Source organism: Saccostrea cucullata, unplaced genomic scaffold (genome assembly GCF_032062105.1).
Source record: "Saccostrea cucullata isolate Sc308-1 unplaced genomic scaffold, CSIRO_AGI_Scuc_v1 ctg6516, whole genome shotgun sequence".
NCBI classification, from domain to species: Eukaryota; Metazoa; Mollusca; class Bivalvia; order Ostreida; family Ostreidae; genus Saccostrea; species Saccostrea cuccullata.
In genome coordinates, this window is record NW_026928600.1 from 19,978 (window position 1) to 34,536 (window position 14,559).

A 14,559-nucleotide genomic window follows, 5' to 3' on the forward strand; every position below is an offset into this window, starting at 1 on the left:
CGAAGATCAGTAAAAATTCATGGTGTGTATAAAAAAATTCCTTGTTATTTTTATACTTTATAATATTATTTGATTTATAACAAGAGGACAATAATATAAAAAAAAATATTTTATTATGTAGAAGGATTGAATGCGATTTCTTTCGTGTTCTTAGGAAGTAGGATTACATGTATAACACTATTTCTAAACATAATACATAATAGGACTTTTCATTTGATAAAATTACATCTATAACTAGTGCTAATTGTAACGGGGACCGTTACAGATGTTCCCCAAACGCTCCCCAACTCCCTTTTGGTGTCATATTCCCTGTAATCTCTTTTAAATAAGAAATACTTTATGGAATTTAGACTTAATCAAAGTCCTCCCAGAAAAATACAAAAAATATTTAAAAATAGGCATTGCACGCGTGTTCATGTGCGTAACGACCATATTATCTTGTCTACACTATCTAAAATTTTAATATACTTAATATCAAAGCATTTAATCCAAAAGTATTAAAAAATACACCCATTCGAGTGTATTTTTAATTTTTAGGGGCCAACCCTTGAACTCCTTAATGGGGACGCTTAGCAAAAAATGAAAGATTGCATATTGTTCAGAACATGATTTTGAACATCTTTTTTTCAATATTGCTTTTCAAAATATTTCTCCGTTTCGAGATATAAAGCATTAAAGATTTTATAGTTGAAGATGGTTGAGATGAAGATCTTTGCTTCAGTATTGTATTACTTAATATTAACTGATAAAGAGTTATTGAAAAAAGACATTTGGCCCTTCTTGGCCCCTAATTCTAGTGTCCAGCCCCTTTTTCGGGATCTCATCTTGAAGGTCTTAAGATTTTGAACATTTTTTGTTCAATTACTATTTAGAAATTCTTTTCAATTTTTGAATTATAAGCAAAAGAAATATTTAGGGGCCAACCCTTGAACTCCTTAATGGGGACGCTTAGCAAAAAATGAAAGGTTGCATATTGTTCAGAACATGATTTTGAACATCTTTTGTTCAATATTGCTTATCAAAATATTTCTCCCTTTCGAGATATAAAGCATCAGAGATTTAGCATTCTGGCCCCTTTTGGCCCCTAATTATGTACCATACGACATGAAAATCATAATATATAGTTGGAGATGGTTGAGATAAAGATCTTTGCTTCAGTAATGTATTACAAAATATTAACTGATAAAGAGTTATGGAAAAAAGACTTTTGGCCCCTTTTGGCCCCTAATTCGAGTGCCAAGCCCCTATTTCGGGATCTCATCTTGAAGGTCTTAAGATTTTGAACATTTTGTGTTCAATAATTGTTTAGAAATTCTTATTCGTTTTTGAGCTATTAGCAAAAGAAAGTTTTAGGGGCCATCCCTTCAACTCCTTAATGGGGACGTTTAGCAAAAAATGAAAGGTTGCATATTGTTTAGAACATTATTTTGAACATATTTCGTTCAATATTGCTTATCAAAATATTTCTCCCTTTCGAGATATAAAGCATCAAAGATTTAGCATTCTGGCCCCTTGTGGCCCCTAATTATGTACCACATGATATGAATATCATAATATATGGTTGTAGATTGTTAAGCTCAACATTTTTTGTTCAGAAACATATACCAAAATATTGATTGTTAAAGAGTTATCGATTAAAGACTTTTGGCCCCTTTTTGCCCTTAATGTGATGAGTCAGCGCTTTTTCCTTGGTATAATATGAAAGATCTCGATGTTTTGCACAAATTATGTTCAGTATGTTTTAACAAAATAATTATACTTTAAAAGATATGAAGCAAAATGTCTTAAAAAATCAGTCATGATTCGTGTCCTAAATTTTGACCCCTACCGAACTTCAATACTAGGCACTTCCGGAAAATTTCCTGACCCAGGTGCAACATGGCAACATGTCCTCTATTATCACTGAAAATTTCAGCGCTCTAGCTTGAGCCGTTATTGAGTTCTGTCACAGACACGGAGGTCATCTGAATTTTAAGAAAAGGGCGATAACTCTAGACCGGAAGTGATTTTCAAAAAATCCTTCGGCCGAAATTAACTTCAGATAATTGTGCACCAACCCTGAAAATTTGAAACAAATCGATTGAAAAATCTCTGAGGAATCGTCGGCACAAAATTTGTGCAGAAAAAAAGAATAATAATAACTAGATACGATCTCGTTGCGAGCAACGAGTGGGTCTTCCGTCCAATTCTTGATGAGATGAGATAGGATTTTGATTGCGATTTTCATTCTAAAATAATGATTTACCACAATCTGTAAAAAGACATTGATCATCATTAAAGACTTAAGAAATCGACCTTTTTCCCCTAACGGCCCCTAATTTTAGGAACTGGCCCTTTTTATTCATATCATCTTAAAACTCATATGATTTTGAACATTTTTTGTTCAATAACGATTCAGAAATTCTTTTTCGATTTTGAGCTATTAGCAAAAGAAATATGTAGGGGCCAACCCTCCAACTCCTTAATGGGGACGTTAAGCAAAACATAAAAGATTGTATATTGTTCAGAACATGATTTTGAACATCTTTTGTTCAATATTGCTTATCAAGATATTTCTCCCTTTTGAGATATAAAGCATCGAAGATTAAGCATTCTGGCCCCTTGTGGCCCCTAATTATGTACAATACGACAAAAAAATCATAGTATATAGTTGTAGATGGTTTAGATAATCATCTTTGCTTCAGTTATATATTACAAAATATTAATTGATAAAGAGGTATCTATTGAAGACTTTTGGCCCCTCTTGGCCCCTAATTCGAGTGCCCAGCCCCTATTTTGAGATCTCATCTTAAAGATCTTAATATTTTGAACATTTTTTGTTCAATAACTATTCAGAAATTCTTTTTTTCATTTTTGAGCTATTAGCAAAAGAGATATTTAGGAGCCAACCCTTCAACTCCTTAATGGGGACGTTTAGCGAAAAATGTAAGATTGCATATTGTGTAGAACATTATTTTGAACAACTTTTGTTCAATATTGCTTATCAAAATATTTCTCCCTTTCGAGATATAGAGCATCAAAGATTTAGCATTTTGGCCCCTTGTGGACCCTAATTATGTACCAAACCAAAGAAAAACCATAATATAAAGTTGTAGATGGTTGAGATAAAGATATTTGCTTCAATAATGTATTACAAAATATTAACTGATAAAGAGTTATGGAAAAAAGACTTTTGGCCCCTCTTGGCCCCTAAATCAAGTGCCCAGCCCCTTTTCTTGGATCTCATCTTTAAGACCTTAGGATTTTGAACATTTTTTGTTCAACAACTGTTCAGAAATTCTTTTTCGTTTTTGAGCTATAAGCAAAAGATATAATTAGGGGCCAACCCTTCAACTCCTTAATGGGGACGTTTAGCAAAAAATGAAAGGTTGCATATTGTTCAGAACATGATTTTGAACATCTTTTGTTCAATTTTACTTGTCAAAATATTTCTCACTTTCGAGATATAAAGCGTCAAAGATTTAGCATTCTGGCCCCTTTTGGCCCCTAATCGTGTAATATACGACATTAAAATCATAATGTACAGTGGTAGATTGTTGAGATTAACATTTTTGCTTCAGTAATGTATAAGAAAATATTGACTGTTAAAGAGTTATCGAAAGAAAACTTTTAGCCCCTTTTGGCCCCTAATTTGAGTGTCCAGCCCCTTTTTGTTGATATCATCTTGAAGGTCTTAAAATTTTAAAAAAATTTTGTTCAACAACTATTCAGAGATTCTTTACCGTTTTCGAGTTTTTTGCATGAGAAATATTTAAGGGCCAACCCTTCAACTCCCTAATGGGGACTTTTAGCGAAAAATGAAAGGCTTCATATTGTTCAGAACGTGATTTTGAACATCTTTTGTTCAGTATTACTTGTCAAAATATTTCTCACTTTCGAGATATAAAGCGTCAAAGATTTAGCATTCTGGCCCCTTTTGGCCCCTTATCATGTATTATACGACATTAAAATCACAATATATAGTTGTAAAATGTTGAGATAAACATTTTTGCTTCAGTAATGTATAACAAAATAATAACTGTTAAAGAGTTATCGAAAATAGACTTTTAGCCCCTTTTGGCCCCTAATGTGATGAGTCAGCACTTTTTTCTTGATATCATTTTAAAGATCTTGACATTCTGCACAAATTTTGTTCAGTATGTTTTAACAAAATAATTATACTTTTAAAGATATGATGCAAAATGTCTTTAAAAATCAGTCATGATTCGTGTCCTAAATTTTGACCCCTACCGAGCTTCCATACTAGACACTTCCAGAAAATTTAAAAACCCAGGTGCACAACTACAACATGTCCTCTACTATCACTAAAAATTTCAACCCTCTAGCTTTTGTGGTTCTTGAGTTTTTGTGTCGACAAAATGGTCACTAAAAATTCGATAAAAGGGCGATAACTTCTTACCGGAAGTGACTTTTCAGAAACGAAAGTGCCGGAATTAACTTCAGATAAAGATGCATCAACCCTGAAAATTTGAACAAAATTGAACAAGCCATCTCCGAGAAATCCTCTGCACAAAATTTGTAAAGAAAAGAAAAAAGAACTAGATACGATCTCGTTGCGAGCAACGAGTGGGTCTTCCGTCCAATTCTTGATAAGATGAGATAAGATTTTGATCAAGATTTTCATTAAAAGATCTGTACCACAATCTGTAAAAAGACATTGAACATTAAAGACTTAAAAAAATCGGCTTTTGGCCCCTTAACGACCCCTAATTGTAGGAATCAGCCCTTTTTTTCATGTCATCTAAAAGCCCTTAGGATTTCGATCACTTTTTGTTTAACAACTGTTTAGAAATTCTTTTCGTTTTTTGAGCTATTAGCAAAAGAAATATTTAGGGGCAAACTCTTCAACTCCTTAATGGGGACGTTTAGCAAAAAATGAAAGGTTGCATATGTCCAGAACATTATTTAGAACATTCTTTGTTCAATATTGCTTCTCAAAATATTTCTGCCTTTCGATATACAAAGCATCAAAGATTTTGCATTCTGGCCCCTTGTGGCCCCTAATTATTTAACATACGACATTAAAATCATCGCTGAAAATTTCAGCTCTGTAGCTAATGTCGTTTTTGAGTTTACTCATGGACAAGGAGACCCTCTAAAAATCGCTGAAAGGACGATAACTTCTGACCGGAAGTGAATTTCGAAAAAACGAAAAAAAAAATATAAGGTTTAGATAAAGATACATCATCTCTGAAATTTTCAAGTAAATCGGTCGAGCCATCTCCGAGAAATCTTCTGCACAAAAATTGTAAAGAAAAAGGAAGAAGAATAATAACTAGATACGATCTCGTTGCGAGCAACGAGTGGGTCTTCCGTCCGATTCTGAAGTAATAAACAAAAAATGGTGATAAAAAAATTGGACATTCGGGGGAGCGAACCCGGGTCGCCCGCGTGACAATCCGACGTGCTAACCATTCAGCCATTGAAAACACCGCTTCAAATTTTTAAATACGAAAATCTCGAGATTGCCTTTTTCGATTCAAAACAAATTACATATTTCGCATTCGCAAAAGAGTCACTTTTAAGATGTCTAATAAGGAGTGGGACTTAAAATGAATGGAATACGTGGAAAACAGATGTTTTAAGGGTTTCAATTATAGGTCAAAGCTAGGTCACAGTTGAGGTCACATAATCAAAAATTTCTGTACTAGTGAAAAGCTCTTGTCATAATGAACAATCATGCAAAATAATATTTTCCTTACCCTTCAATACACAATAGATATTGCTAGCTATACTGTCAATTAAAACTTAATTAACATCAGTAAAGAGCACACAATTTGGAATTCTTTCTCCCTTTATTTTATTTCTTCACAAAACACTCAAAAGGTCATATTGTGATACATTTATATAAATATCATAATGTAATCTGTGGGGTAAGTTTGTGACCTAGTTTTATTTGATATGGTATAGGATGAAATCTTTATAGTAATTAATGTCGATCTCGACTCGCCTTTACATCATTTACAATTTGCAAAAAAGGTTTATTGGATACCTGGTCACTCAAAAACTATCTATTACATTGTAACAATGCTGAATTATTGATGCCCTGTAGTGATCATATACAAAATGTATATATACAGCTGTACCATTTATGAAAAATAAATTATAATTGATTATTTTAAATATCTATTACAGTTGCAATAGAGCGATATTTTGACTCTATTGCTCAAAAGCAGCATAAAGAGAAGACGGGAAAAGTGCAACAACACAAATCCAAGATGGTCCTTTACAGTAGAAGAAAAAGGGTATGATATATATTTCATAGACGTGAAGCTTCTAGAAAATAATCTTTGATGTAATGTTTAAACTAATGTATTATTAAATTTTCAAAATTTGATTAATTTAATTAAGTAGACATTAAATGATCTGATCAAAGTGTTTTCATTCCAATATTAACATAATTATTTAAAATAAAAGTAATTTGAAAGCTTATACATTTTAAAAGTCTTGTTTATATGTAGAAATTACAGTGGAGAAAATCTATGGTTGAGAGAAAAAGTGGGTGGGATGAGGTGAGGAAAAGAAAGATCACAGAAGCATTAGAATTATCTTACATGTCCTCCGAGGAAGAGGTTGTCAGTGATGACGAACAGATTTTTATTGTTAAACCTCTTCCTTGGAGGTCTGAAGAATATAATAAGTACATGGAAGATCTTGATTCAAAGTATGAACGGAATCAATCTAGTCGCTCAAAGCGACAGATGATCAAGAGGGTAAAGGGTGACATCCCTTCTATCAGACCTAAACCGACTCATGTGAAAGAGGGACATGAGTGGGTAGTTAACTAAATTATATCTTTTTCCCGGATTTCTATGTAGTGCATATAACATATGGATATTCCCTTTCAATTTTTTTCTGATAATTCATTGATACAAATATCTTCAAAAGTAGGTTTGATTTTTGGTTGATATCTAGGGGTTTATTTAATTTATGAGAGTTGATTTTATAATTATTACTATTGTTAAAATTATAAAAGACATAGCCTCTTGATCATCTGTTGAGAAGGACTTTATATTTTATGTTGACAATGTTGGCATGCTGCACACTTTTTCATTTTTTTGTGGGGGGGGGGGGGGGGGTTGTAGATTGGTATCTAGTTGTGTTTTTCATAAACACATCAACTTTATTTCAAGAAAAGCTATATGTGGTTAATTTTTTTTGCAACCTTTTAATTAAATTTCAAACCATCGTTTATTTACATTACCTATTGTTCATAACTAATTCAATTATTTAATTTTTAAACTTTATAGCTATTATTTTTGGTCTCATTTACAATACATGTTTAAGTTCTAAATATTGATATTTCTTAGTTTTGTTCAAGGGTCACAAAACACAATTTTGCACAAAAACAATGATGTCATTTTTGACATTGTGTTATTATATGAAGATTTTCGTGTTTGTAACCTTTAATGAATGTGGTTTCTTCGATCTAATTCAGATAAGATGTTAGATCTGCTTGCATAATTGTTTCACTAACAACAAACAAAATCCCATTATGGGTCACGTCAAACGTCAAATTTTATCAACCAATCAAATCAATGCCTGCAAAATCATTTTATATTGTTGAAGCAAATAAGTCTAGAGCTGAAGAGAAAAGGTGTAATAAAATATTTTATATCTTAAATGATTTCTTGTGTACGCCTTGGCATCTATTATAAACAGAATGTAGAACCAAACCCAAAATCGACAGCTACTTTGCGTACAGTCATGTAGACTACCGTGTACTGCACAGACTACATTGTTTGTAATGTCTTATTACAGTGATCAAGTTGTATCTTACCTGGAGATAGAAAAACATGTGGAAAACGTCACGTGGAAGAACATAAATGTGAAATCTCACGTAAACATGGGATTTAATTCGATCTAAATTTGGCGTTTATGTTGGGTAAAATTGTATTATTAGTGAAATTTCACGTAAAATGACATTTACCAACACTTTAAACATGACCTAGATTGGGGTAAAATGCTACATTAAATGTGCAATTTTACGTAAAATGAAATTTAATTCTACTAAACATGACGTATAAATGGAGTAAAATACCTATATTAAATGTGAAACTTTACGTAAAACGACGTTTAATATTCAGCTAAACATGAGGTATAATTGGAGTAAAAATCATGTATAATAAATTTATAAACTTGAAATTTAATAGGATTTAATCGTTTATTTTACGTGACGTATCATTGAAGTAAAATTTTAAAATTAAATGTCATTAAATTTCGGCGTTTAAAAAAAAATTTTACCCCAAGGTAAACTCAAATTAAATTACAAATATAATTCAATATTAAATTCTTATTATACCCCCCGCAAACGAAGTTGGGGGGGGGTATATAGGAATGACCTTGTCCGTCTGTCTGTCTGTGCGTCTGTCTGTGCAATGTGTCTGGCCCATATCTTTCTTACAGAGGGACATAAGAATCTACTACTCTACACTAAGATTGCCCATGACCCAAGGGTGTGTCATGAGCTTGACCCGAAGGTCATTAGGGAAAGTTCCAAGGTCACTGGAAGAAAAAATTCATAATTCGTGTCCGGTCCATATTTTTCTTATCGATAAACTTGGTAGGTTCTCATTTCACACAGAGATTGCCCATGACCCAAGGGTGTGTCGTGACCTTGACCCAAGGTCATTTGGGGAAGTTCAAGGTCACTGGGAGAAAAATTTCAAAATTCATGTTTGGTATATATTTTTATGGATAAACTTGGTATGTTATTATTTCACACCAAGATTACATATGTACCCATGATGCAAGGGTGTGTCGTGACCTTGACCCAAGGTCATTTGGGGAAGTTCAAGGTCACTGGAAGAAAAATTTCATAATGCCTGTCCGTTCCATATCTTTCTTACGGATAGACTTGGTAGGTTCTCATTATACCCCCGCAAACGAAGTTTAGGGGGGTATATTGGAATCACCATGTCCGTCTGTCTGTAGACAAGATTTTGTCCGGACCATTTCTCAGAAACTGTTGGATGGATTTGTCTGAAAATTTATACACTTATTATTCACCATATTAAGGTGTGCACCTGGGATTTTCATCATGATTGGATGATTTTTCTGCATTTTACAGGTGTTTTTTCTTTTTTATTTTGTGATTTTGTTTGGCCCATAACTAGAAAACTATTAGACCTACAATCATCAAACTTGGACAATTTATGCATCTTGGGTAGACAGTGTGTCCCAACCTATTTCAAGGTCACTCTGACCTTTAATTTTAAGTGATTTTAAAAAAAAACTAAGTCTTTAAAATTTTAAATTTCATAATCCTAAAAAATGTAAAAATATGGTTGTATCCTTATTAAAAAATGCTAAATTAATTAAAAACTTATTTTTTATGATATACTTTACAGCAAATTCTGTAACAAATGTTAATGATTTGAGAGGAATTCAGTTTGTCTCATGGGCATAATTATCAAGCACTGGTCAAGGAGAATATTTGATAGCAGAAATGTGCATGTCAAATTAGAGAGAAATTAATGAGTTCATTGTCGGGAGTTAACTGGCAAGAGCATCATGCAGTATAATCTTATTCATCTCTTGGGAGTTGGGCAAAAAGAAATGGCCTTATAGTTGCTTGTGTTAATTAAGAGTTCTTGATGGGTGTAGTTCAGATAAAGATCTTTCAATTGGTGTAATGTAATTAAAACAAATTGATGTTTTAGTGTATGATTAAAACTGAATTAGTATTGTATACATGTAATATAATTAATATTAATTATACATGTGTTCATTGATAAAAAATTACATTTCAATTTTTTTATATACTGAGAACAAATTGCAGTCATGTCTCACTTAGAAGTTTATAGTCTAAAGAACAATTAATTTTTGATTTTTTTTATTAGACTATAGCATTTCCATTATTTCTTAAAATATGCAATAAACAATTTAAAGCTGCAGATGGATATTTGTTAAGCTCTAACACAGCCAGTTTAGAATTATGTGATGTATTATTTGTCTTAATTAATCCCTACACTACAAGTCTCTGATGATGTATGTACAATATTTCAAACATGATAAGAAATGGAAATTAGACCATCGAAATCTGTGTCAATCTGTAAATCAAGGTTACTTGATTTTCTTGCACCCTAACCAATTTATGATTATCGAACAATATTTGATGGGCGTATCATGCTGTGGGAGGGCACTTTATTAGACAATAGTGAACATCTCGTACTAGGTCCATAAAATATTTCTGAATTGGCACCTACTCTGAAAAACCCAGCGGGGGTATTTGTCCCTATTGGACAGTTCTAGTTTAACACAAAGATTGCCAATGACCCAAGGGTGTGTCATTTGGGAAAGTTCAAGGTCACTGGAAGAAAAAATTCATAATTCGTGTCCGGTCCATATTTTTCTTATCGAAAAATTTGGTAGGTTCTCATTTAACACAAAGATTGCCAATGACCCAAGGATGTGTCATGACCTTGACCCAAGGTCATTTGGGGAAGTTCAAGGTCACTTGAAGAAAAATTTCATAATTCGTGTCCAGTCCATATCTTTCTTATTGATTAACTTGGTAGGTTCTCATTTCAAATAAAGATTGCCCATGACCCAAAGGTGTGTCTTGACCTTGACCCAAGGTGATTTGGGGAAGTTCAAAGTCACTGAAAAATTTCATAATTTTTGTTTGATACATATCTTTATTATGGAAAAACGTACCTCTGAAAAACCCAGCGGGGGGTTTTGTCCCGTTTGGACAGTTCTAGTTATACGCTGAAACTTGGCGTTTAATTGGGGATTAACTGACATATAATTTTACATTAAACGCAATTTTTCGTGCAGTGAGGGGAACAAATTTTATTGAAGCTGTGGACGACCTTCATGTGAATGCCATCAATGTTGAAGACACTGTAATGAAGGCTTACCTGAAGAAGAACAGAGCAACCTGGTTGTTTAATGCCCCTCATGTGTCACATATGGGAGGTGTGTGGGAAAGAGTTGTAGGTAGTTCTGAAGGATCTTAGACTCTATGGTGCTTCAAGACGGAGGCAAGGAATTGACACATGAAATACTATTCCCATTTTTGGCGGAGGTATGCGCCATACTTAACTCTCGCCCGATGGCGCTTAATACAGACCCGCCATGGTGCTGAATCCAAATGTACTATTGACCCAGAAGCAGGGAGAAATTGGATCGTTCTCGGGAACATTTGGGTATCAAGGACATGTTCAGAGCCAGCTGAAAACATGTTCAGGTGCTGTCTGATATGTTTTGGAAGAAGTGGCACGTTGCGTGCTTAGACAGTTTACAGAAGAGACAGAAGTGGTACTCGAACACAGAGAATCTCAAGACTGGAGATGTACTCTTGCGTGAGAAGAATGTCTATAAGAATCTGTGGCCGATGGGGATAATCGAGCAACGATGCCATGGTTCGGAAAGCTGTGGAAAGCTGTCGCCAAGGACAGGAAGGTGTACACGCGACCGACAACTGAGATGATTCTCTTACTTGAGCAGTAACCGTATGAATTACTTTATTTTAGTTATGTAGTTAATAGTTCGAGATTTTTGTCCATTTTATTTAGTGAATAGTTATATCTTTGATATAAGACAGGGAGTGTAGTGTCCGCGAATCAGTTAAGGTATGACTTGTTTTGGAGTCTACAGGATATTTCCGGATTTGCAGATTTGTTTTGTGTATTAGATTTAAATTCTCCCTGCTGGCGTCTGATGTAGGCGCTGTTTGCAGCTACAACTAAAATATTTTGTATTAATTGTCCATCCGGCCAAGAGCACGTTGTAAGTTTATTGCCTGACGTCACGGCGTCAGGCTGTATAAGGGTTGATAATTGCTTGATCCGAAAATAATAGATTGTACCCAGAGAGCTAGATTTTGTGCAAGCTGATTTACATTGGAAATCTTTTCCTGCATTTTAAAAGAAACTTTTCTTCAGGGAAACAATGATTTTTCTGATGCAAAATAATGCAGTATTTACTTTGTTTACTCTGTTTGCATGAAACAGATTATTCCATGTGATTAACCGTTTCAACGTGTCCGTGTATCTTTTTTTTCTGCATTTCTATCCTACTGGATCAGTCCATTTATGTTCTACTAATGGGGTGAATCACTCTTTTCGCGCCAAATGTCAGGAGTAAGCGATCTTCGCGACTTTTCTTGGATTGTTCTATTGTTTGAATGGGGGATGCTAACTTCCATGGAATTAAATTAAGTTGTTATTGTAACCTCCATCTTCTTATGATTCAGAAATTCTACCTACAAATTATATCTTATTCCTTAAAACAACATATGAATCGTATGTATCAGAATATGGACATGCAAAACAAAAAAATAATTTCTCTAATTTGTTTCCCCTCTGTTGGTTTATTTCATATTTTGATGGACTAGTTTAATCACCACAAACGATCGACGCAGTTCAAACAGGTTCCGGACTATTTGACGAAAGAAATTACCTGTGAAAAATCTTGGATTTCTTTTCCACAAAGGCCAAAATGATGGATTTACCTATTTCATTCTCAAAAAATTATAGTACCCACTTTTCAGAATAAAAAAAGATCAATGTACACAAACTACTACTGTTTACTTCAATGGAGAAAATGCTTTCCTACAAAATATGTATTTAGTTATATCCATTCTCTAAAATGTTCACAATGAATGATTTGACAACAGATTTCAGAATAGGTGTAGCTTTAAATTTAGATTCAGGGGTAGATCAATCTACTTGCAGAAAAGGCAATCGCATCATTTCGGGTCTTTTCCTCAGATGTCAAACGCGAATGTATCGACATCATCGGATGTTAAAATTTTAAACATTTCTTGTTCATAGTAAAAACGGAGAGTTAGAAGTCCCTTCTATAGTATATTTTAGGTAATATCATTACATTGAATAAAGTTAACTCCATTTTCCACAGAAAATAGGTCTATATACATTATCCATGCTTTATTTCAAAGTTTGTGAAAGGGAGGGGGGTGTCATGGCGTATAAATTAACAATACCTTATGCTCTCCTTCACTAGATAAGGCCCGAGGAGTGGGACCCAAAAGTAGCGATTGGCAGAAAACCCACATATATACATGAACCATTCTGTAAACAGCTCTTCAGAATGCAACAGCTTCAGGAAATAAATGAATATTAATGAGCCCAAAGAGAGCGAATTCCTTATATGGAAAAGGGCTACTACGGACGTTTACAACTTTGTTTTGAAGCTTACAGGTACTGTTACTTTAATATCTGAATGCTGTCAGAGACGCAGAGATAAATAAATATAGAAAAATAACATATTTTGCAAAATAAGCACGATAAACGCCATACTAATTCAATAACATTAATGAAAACATTCATTGATGAAGATGGGACCAAAAAATTACCTGGGTGCAACAAGTTATAATGGATTGTGGGAAAAGAGCTTGCGAAAGGGGTAATAATGAAAAATGGACTCAAACAGTTGCATAAGTAATGGAAAGTTGTTCCATTTTGCAAAAAAAAAAAAATCCCATTGACAAGAGAAGTTTAGCTGTAAAACTTCAAAGACTTGACAGGACTGTTAAAGATGTGCTGGAAAAGGACCTTGGGGTACAATTCACACCAGAGCAGATGAGCAAAAAGATTTCTTTGCCAACAATGTCTTTGGACAATAACCAGTTATGCACAATCTCATGAAGCCAGTGTCCAGGCCTTAAGAAAAGTTAGAGAAGCAACACATGGCCCATCATTTCTTGCCAAAAAAATATGAAAGGTAATATTCATATTTACAATGAGATTTAGTTGTTGTTTTTCTTTATTTAAGTATAATTTATTATAGTAAATAAATATCAATTATTAAAAATTTGCTTTCAGACAGACAGACGGACATGGTGATTCTAATATACCGCCCCTAAACTTCGCTTGCGGGGGTATAAAATCCGCTTTTATAAGATAGACATTCATCCCAGCAATTGATAGACACAAGAAAAAATTATATGTCAACATGTTCACTTTTCCGCTAATGCCTATCGGAGTACATACCCCGAAATGTAAAATACTGAAATTTTACCTATCCTAGATTTTGTTGTATATAAATTAATTTAAATAAATATTCAACTTTAATAAGCAACAGAGTAGAAACATGTTATTAAACAATACATAATCATTGTTTGGCATGAAACATTTAAATAGATGCACTTTGTAAGGCTTTTGTATCAAAATTTAATGTAAGAAAATATGCTTCATAAGACAATCTCGGTCATTTAAAAAAAATATGAACTCAAACTTCATAAACTTGCATTATTTTTACTAAATTATATTAAAGAAAAATAATAAGTTTAAAAAAAATATATATTGACGCATTACTTTTCGTGGTATGAGCTCTACACTAAAGGGACCCCCTATTTTCTTTCCAGAAGTAATATATTGCCACATTTCTGTAAAACTGTTAATGTTTGAGTGTATACTTGTATTTATTTATTTATCAAGCTTGTACTTTATTTAAAACAATAATTATACACACCCAAAACCTATTGTCCCTAAAATGTAGTGTATACTTGTATTTACAAAGTTGTACATAATTAAATACAATTATTATACAAACCCAAAACATATTGTCCCTATAAATGTTCCCCAAACC

General features: G+C 33.4%; 1 protein-coding gene across 1 annotated transcript; it reads left to right on the top strand.

Moving 5' to 3' along the window:
• Window positions 1-6,026: 6,026 nt before the first annotated feature.
• LOC134278119 (uncharacterized) lies at window positions 6,027-7,059 on the top strand. The gene is made up of 2 exons (XM_062760443.1): window positions 6,027-6,245; window positions 6,462-7,059. Exons 1-2 carry the CDS (start codon window positions 6,219-6,221, stop codon window positions 6,786-6,788), a joined length of 354 nt encoding a protein of 117 aa, XP_062616427.1. The 5' UTR covers window positions 6,027-6,218; the 3' UTR covers window positions 6,789-7,059.
• Window positions 7,060-14,559: the final 7,500 nt, after the last annotated feature.

What these genes read in the sequence shown, in the direction of transcription:
- LOC134278119 (XM_062760443.1), top strand. Translation starts at nt 6,219, where the DNA reads ATGGTCCTTTACAGTAGAAGAAAAAGG. An exon ending in TTTACAGTAGAAGAAAAAGG is followed by an intron (nt 6,246 to 6,461) that starts GTATGATATATA and finishes GTTTATATGTAG; the next exon opens with AAATTACAGTGGAGAAAATC.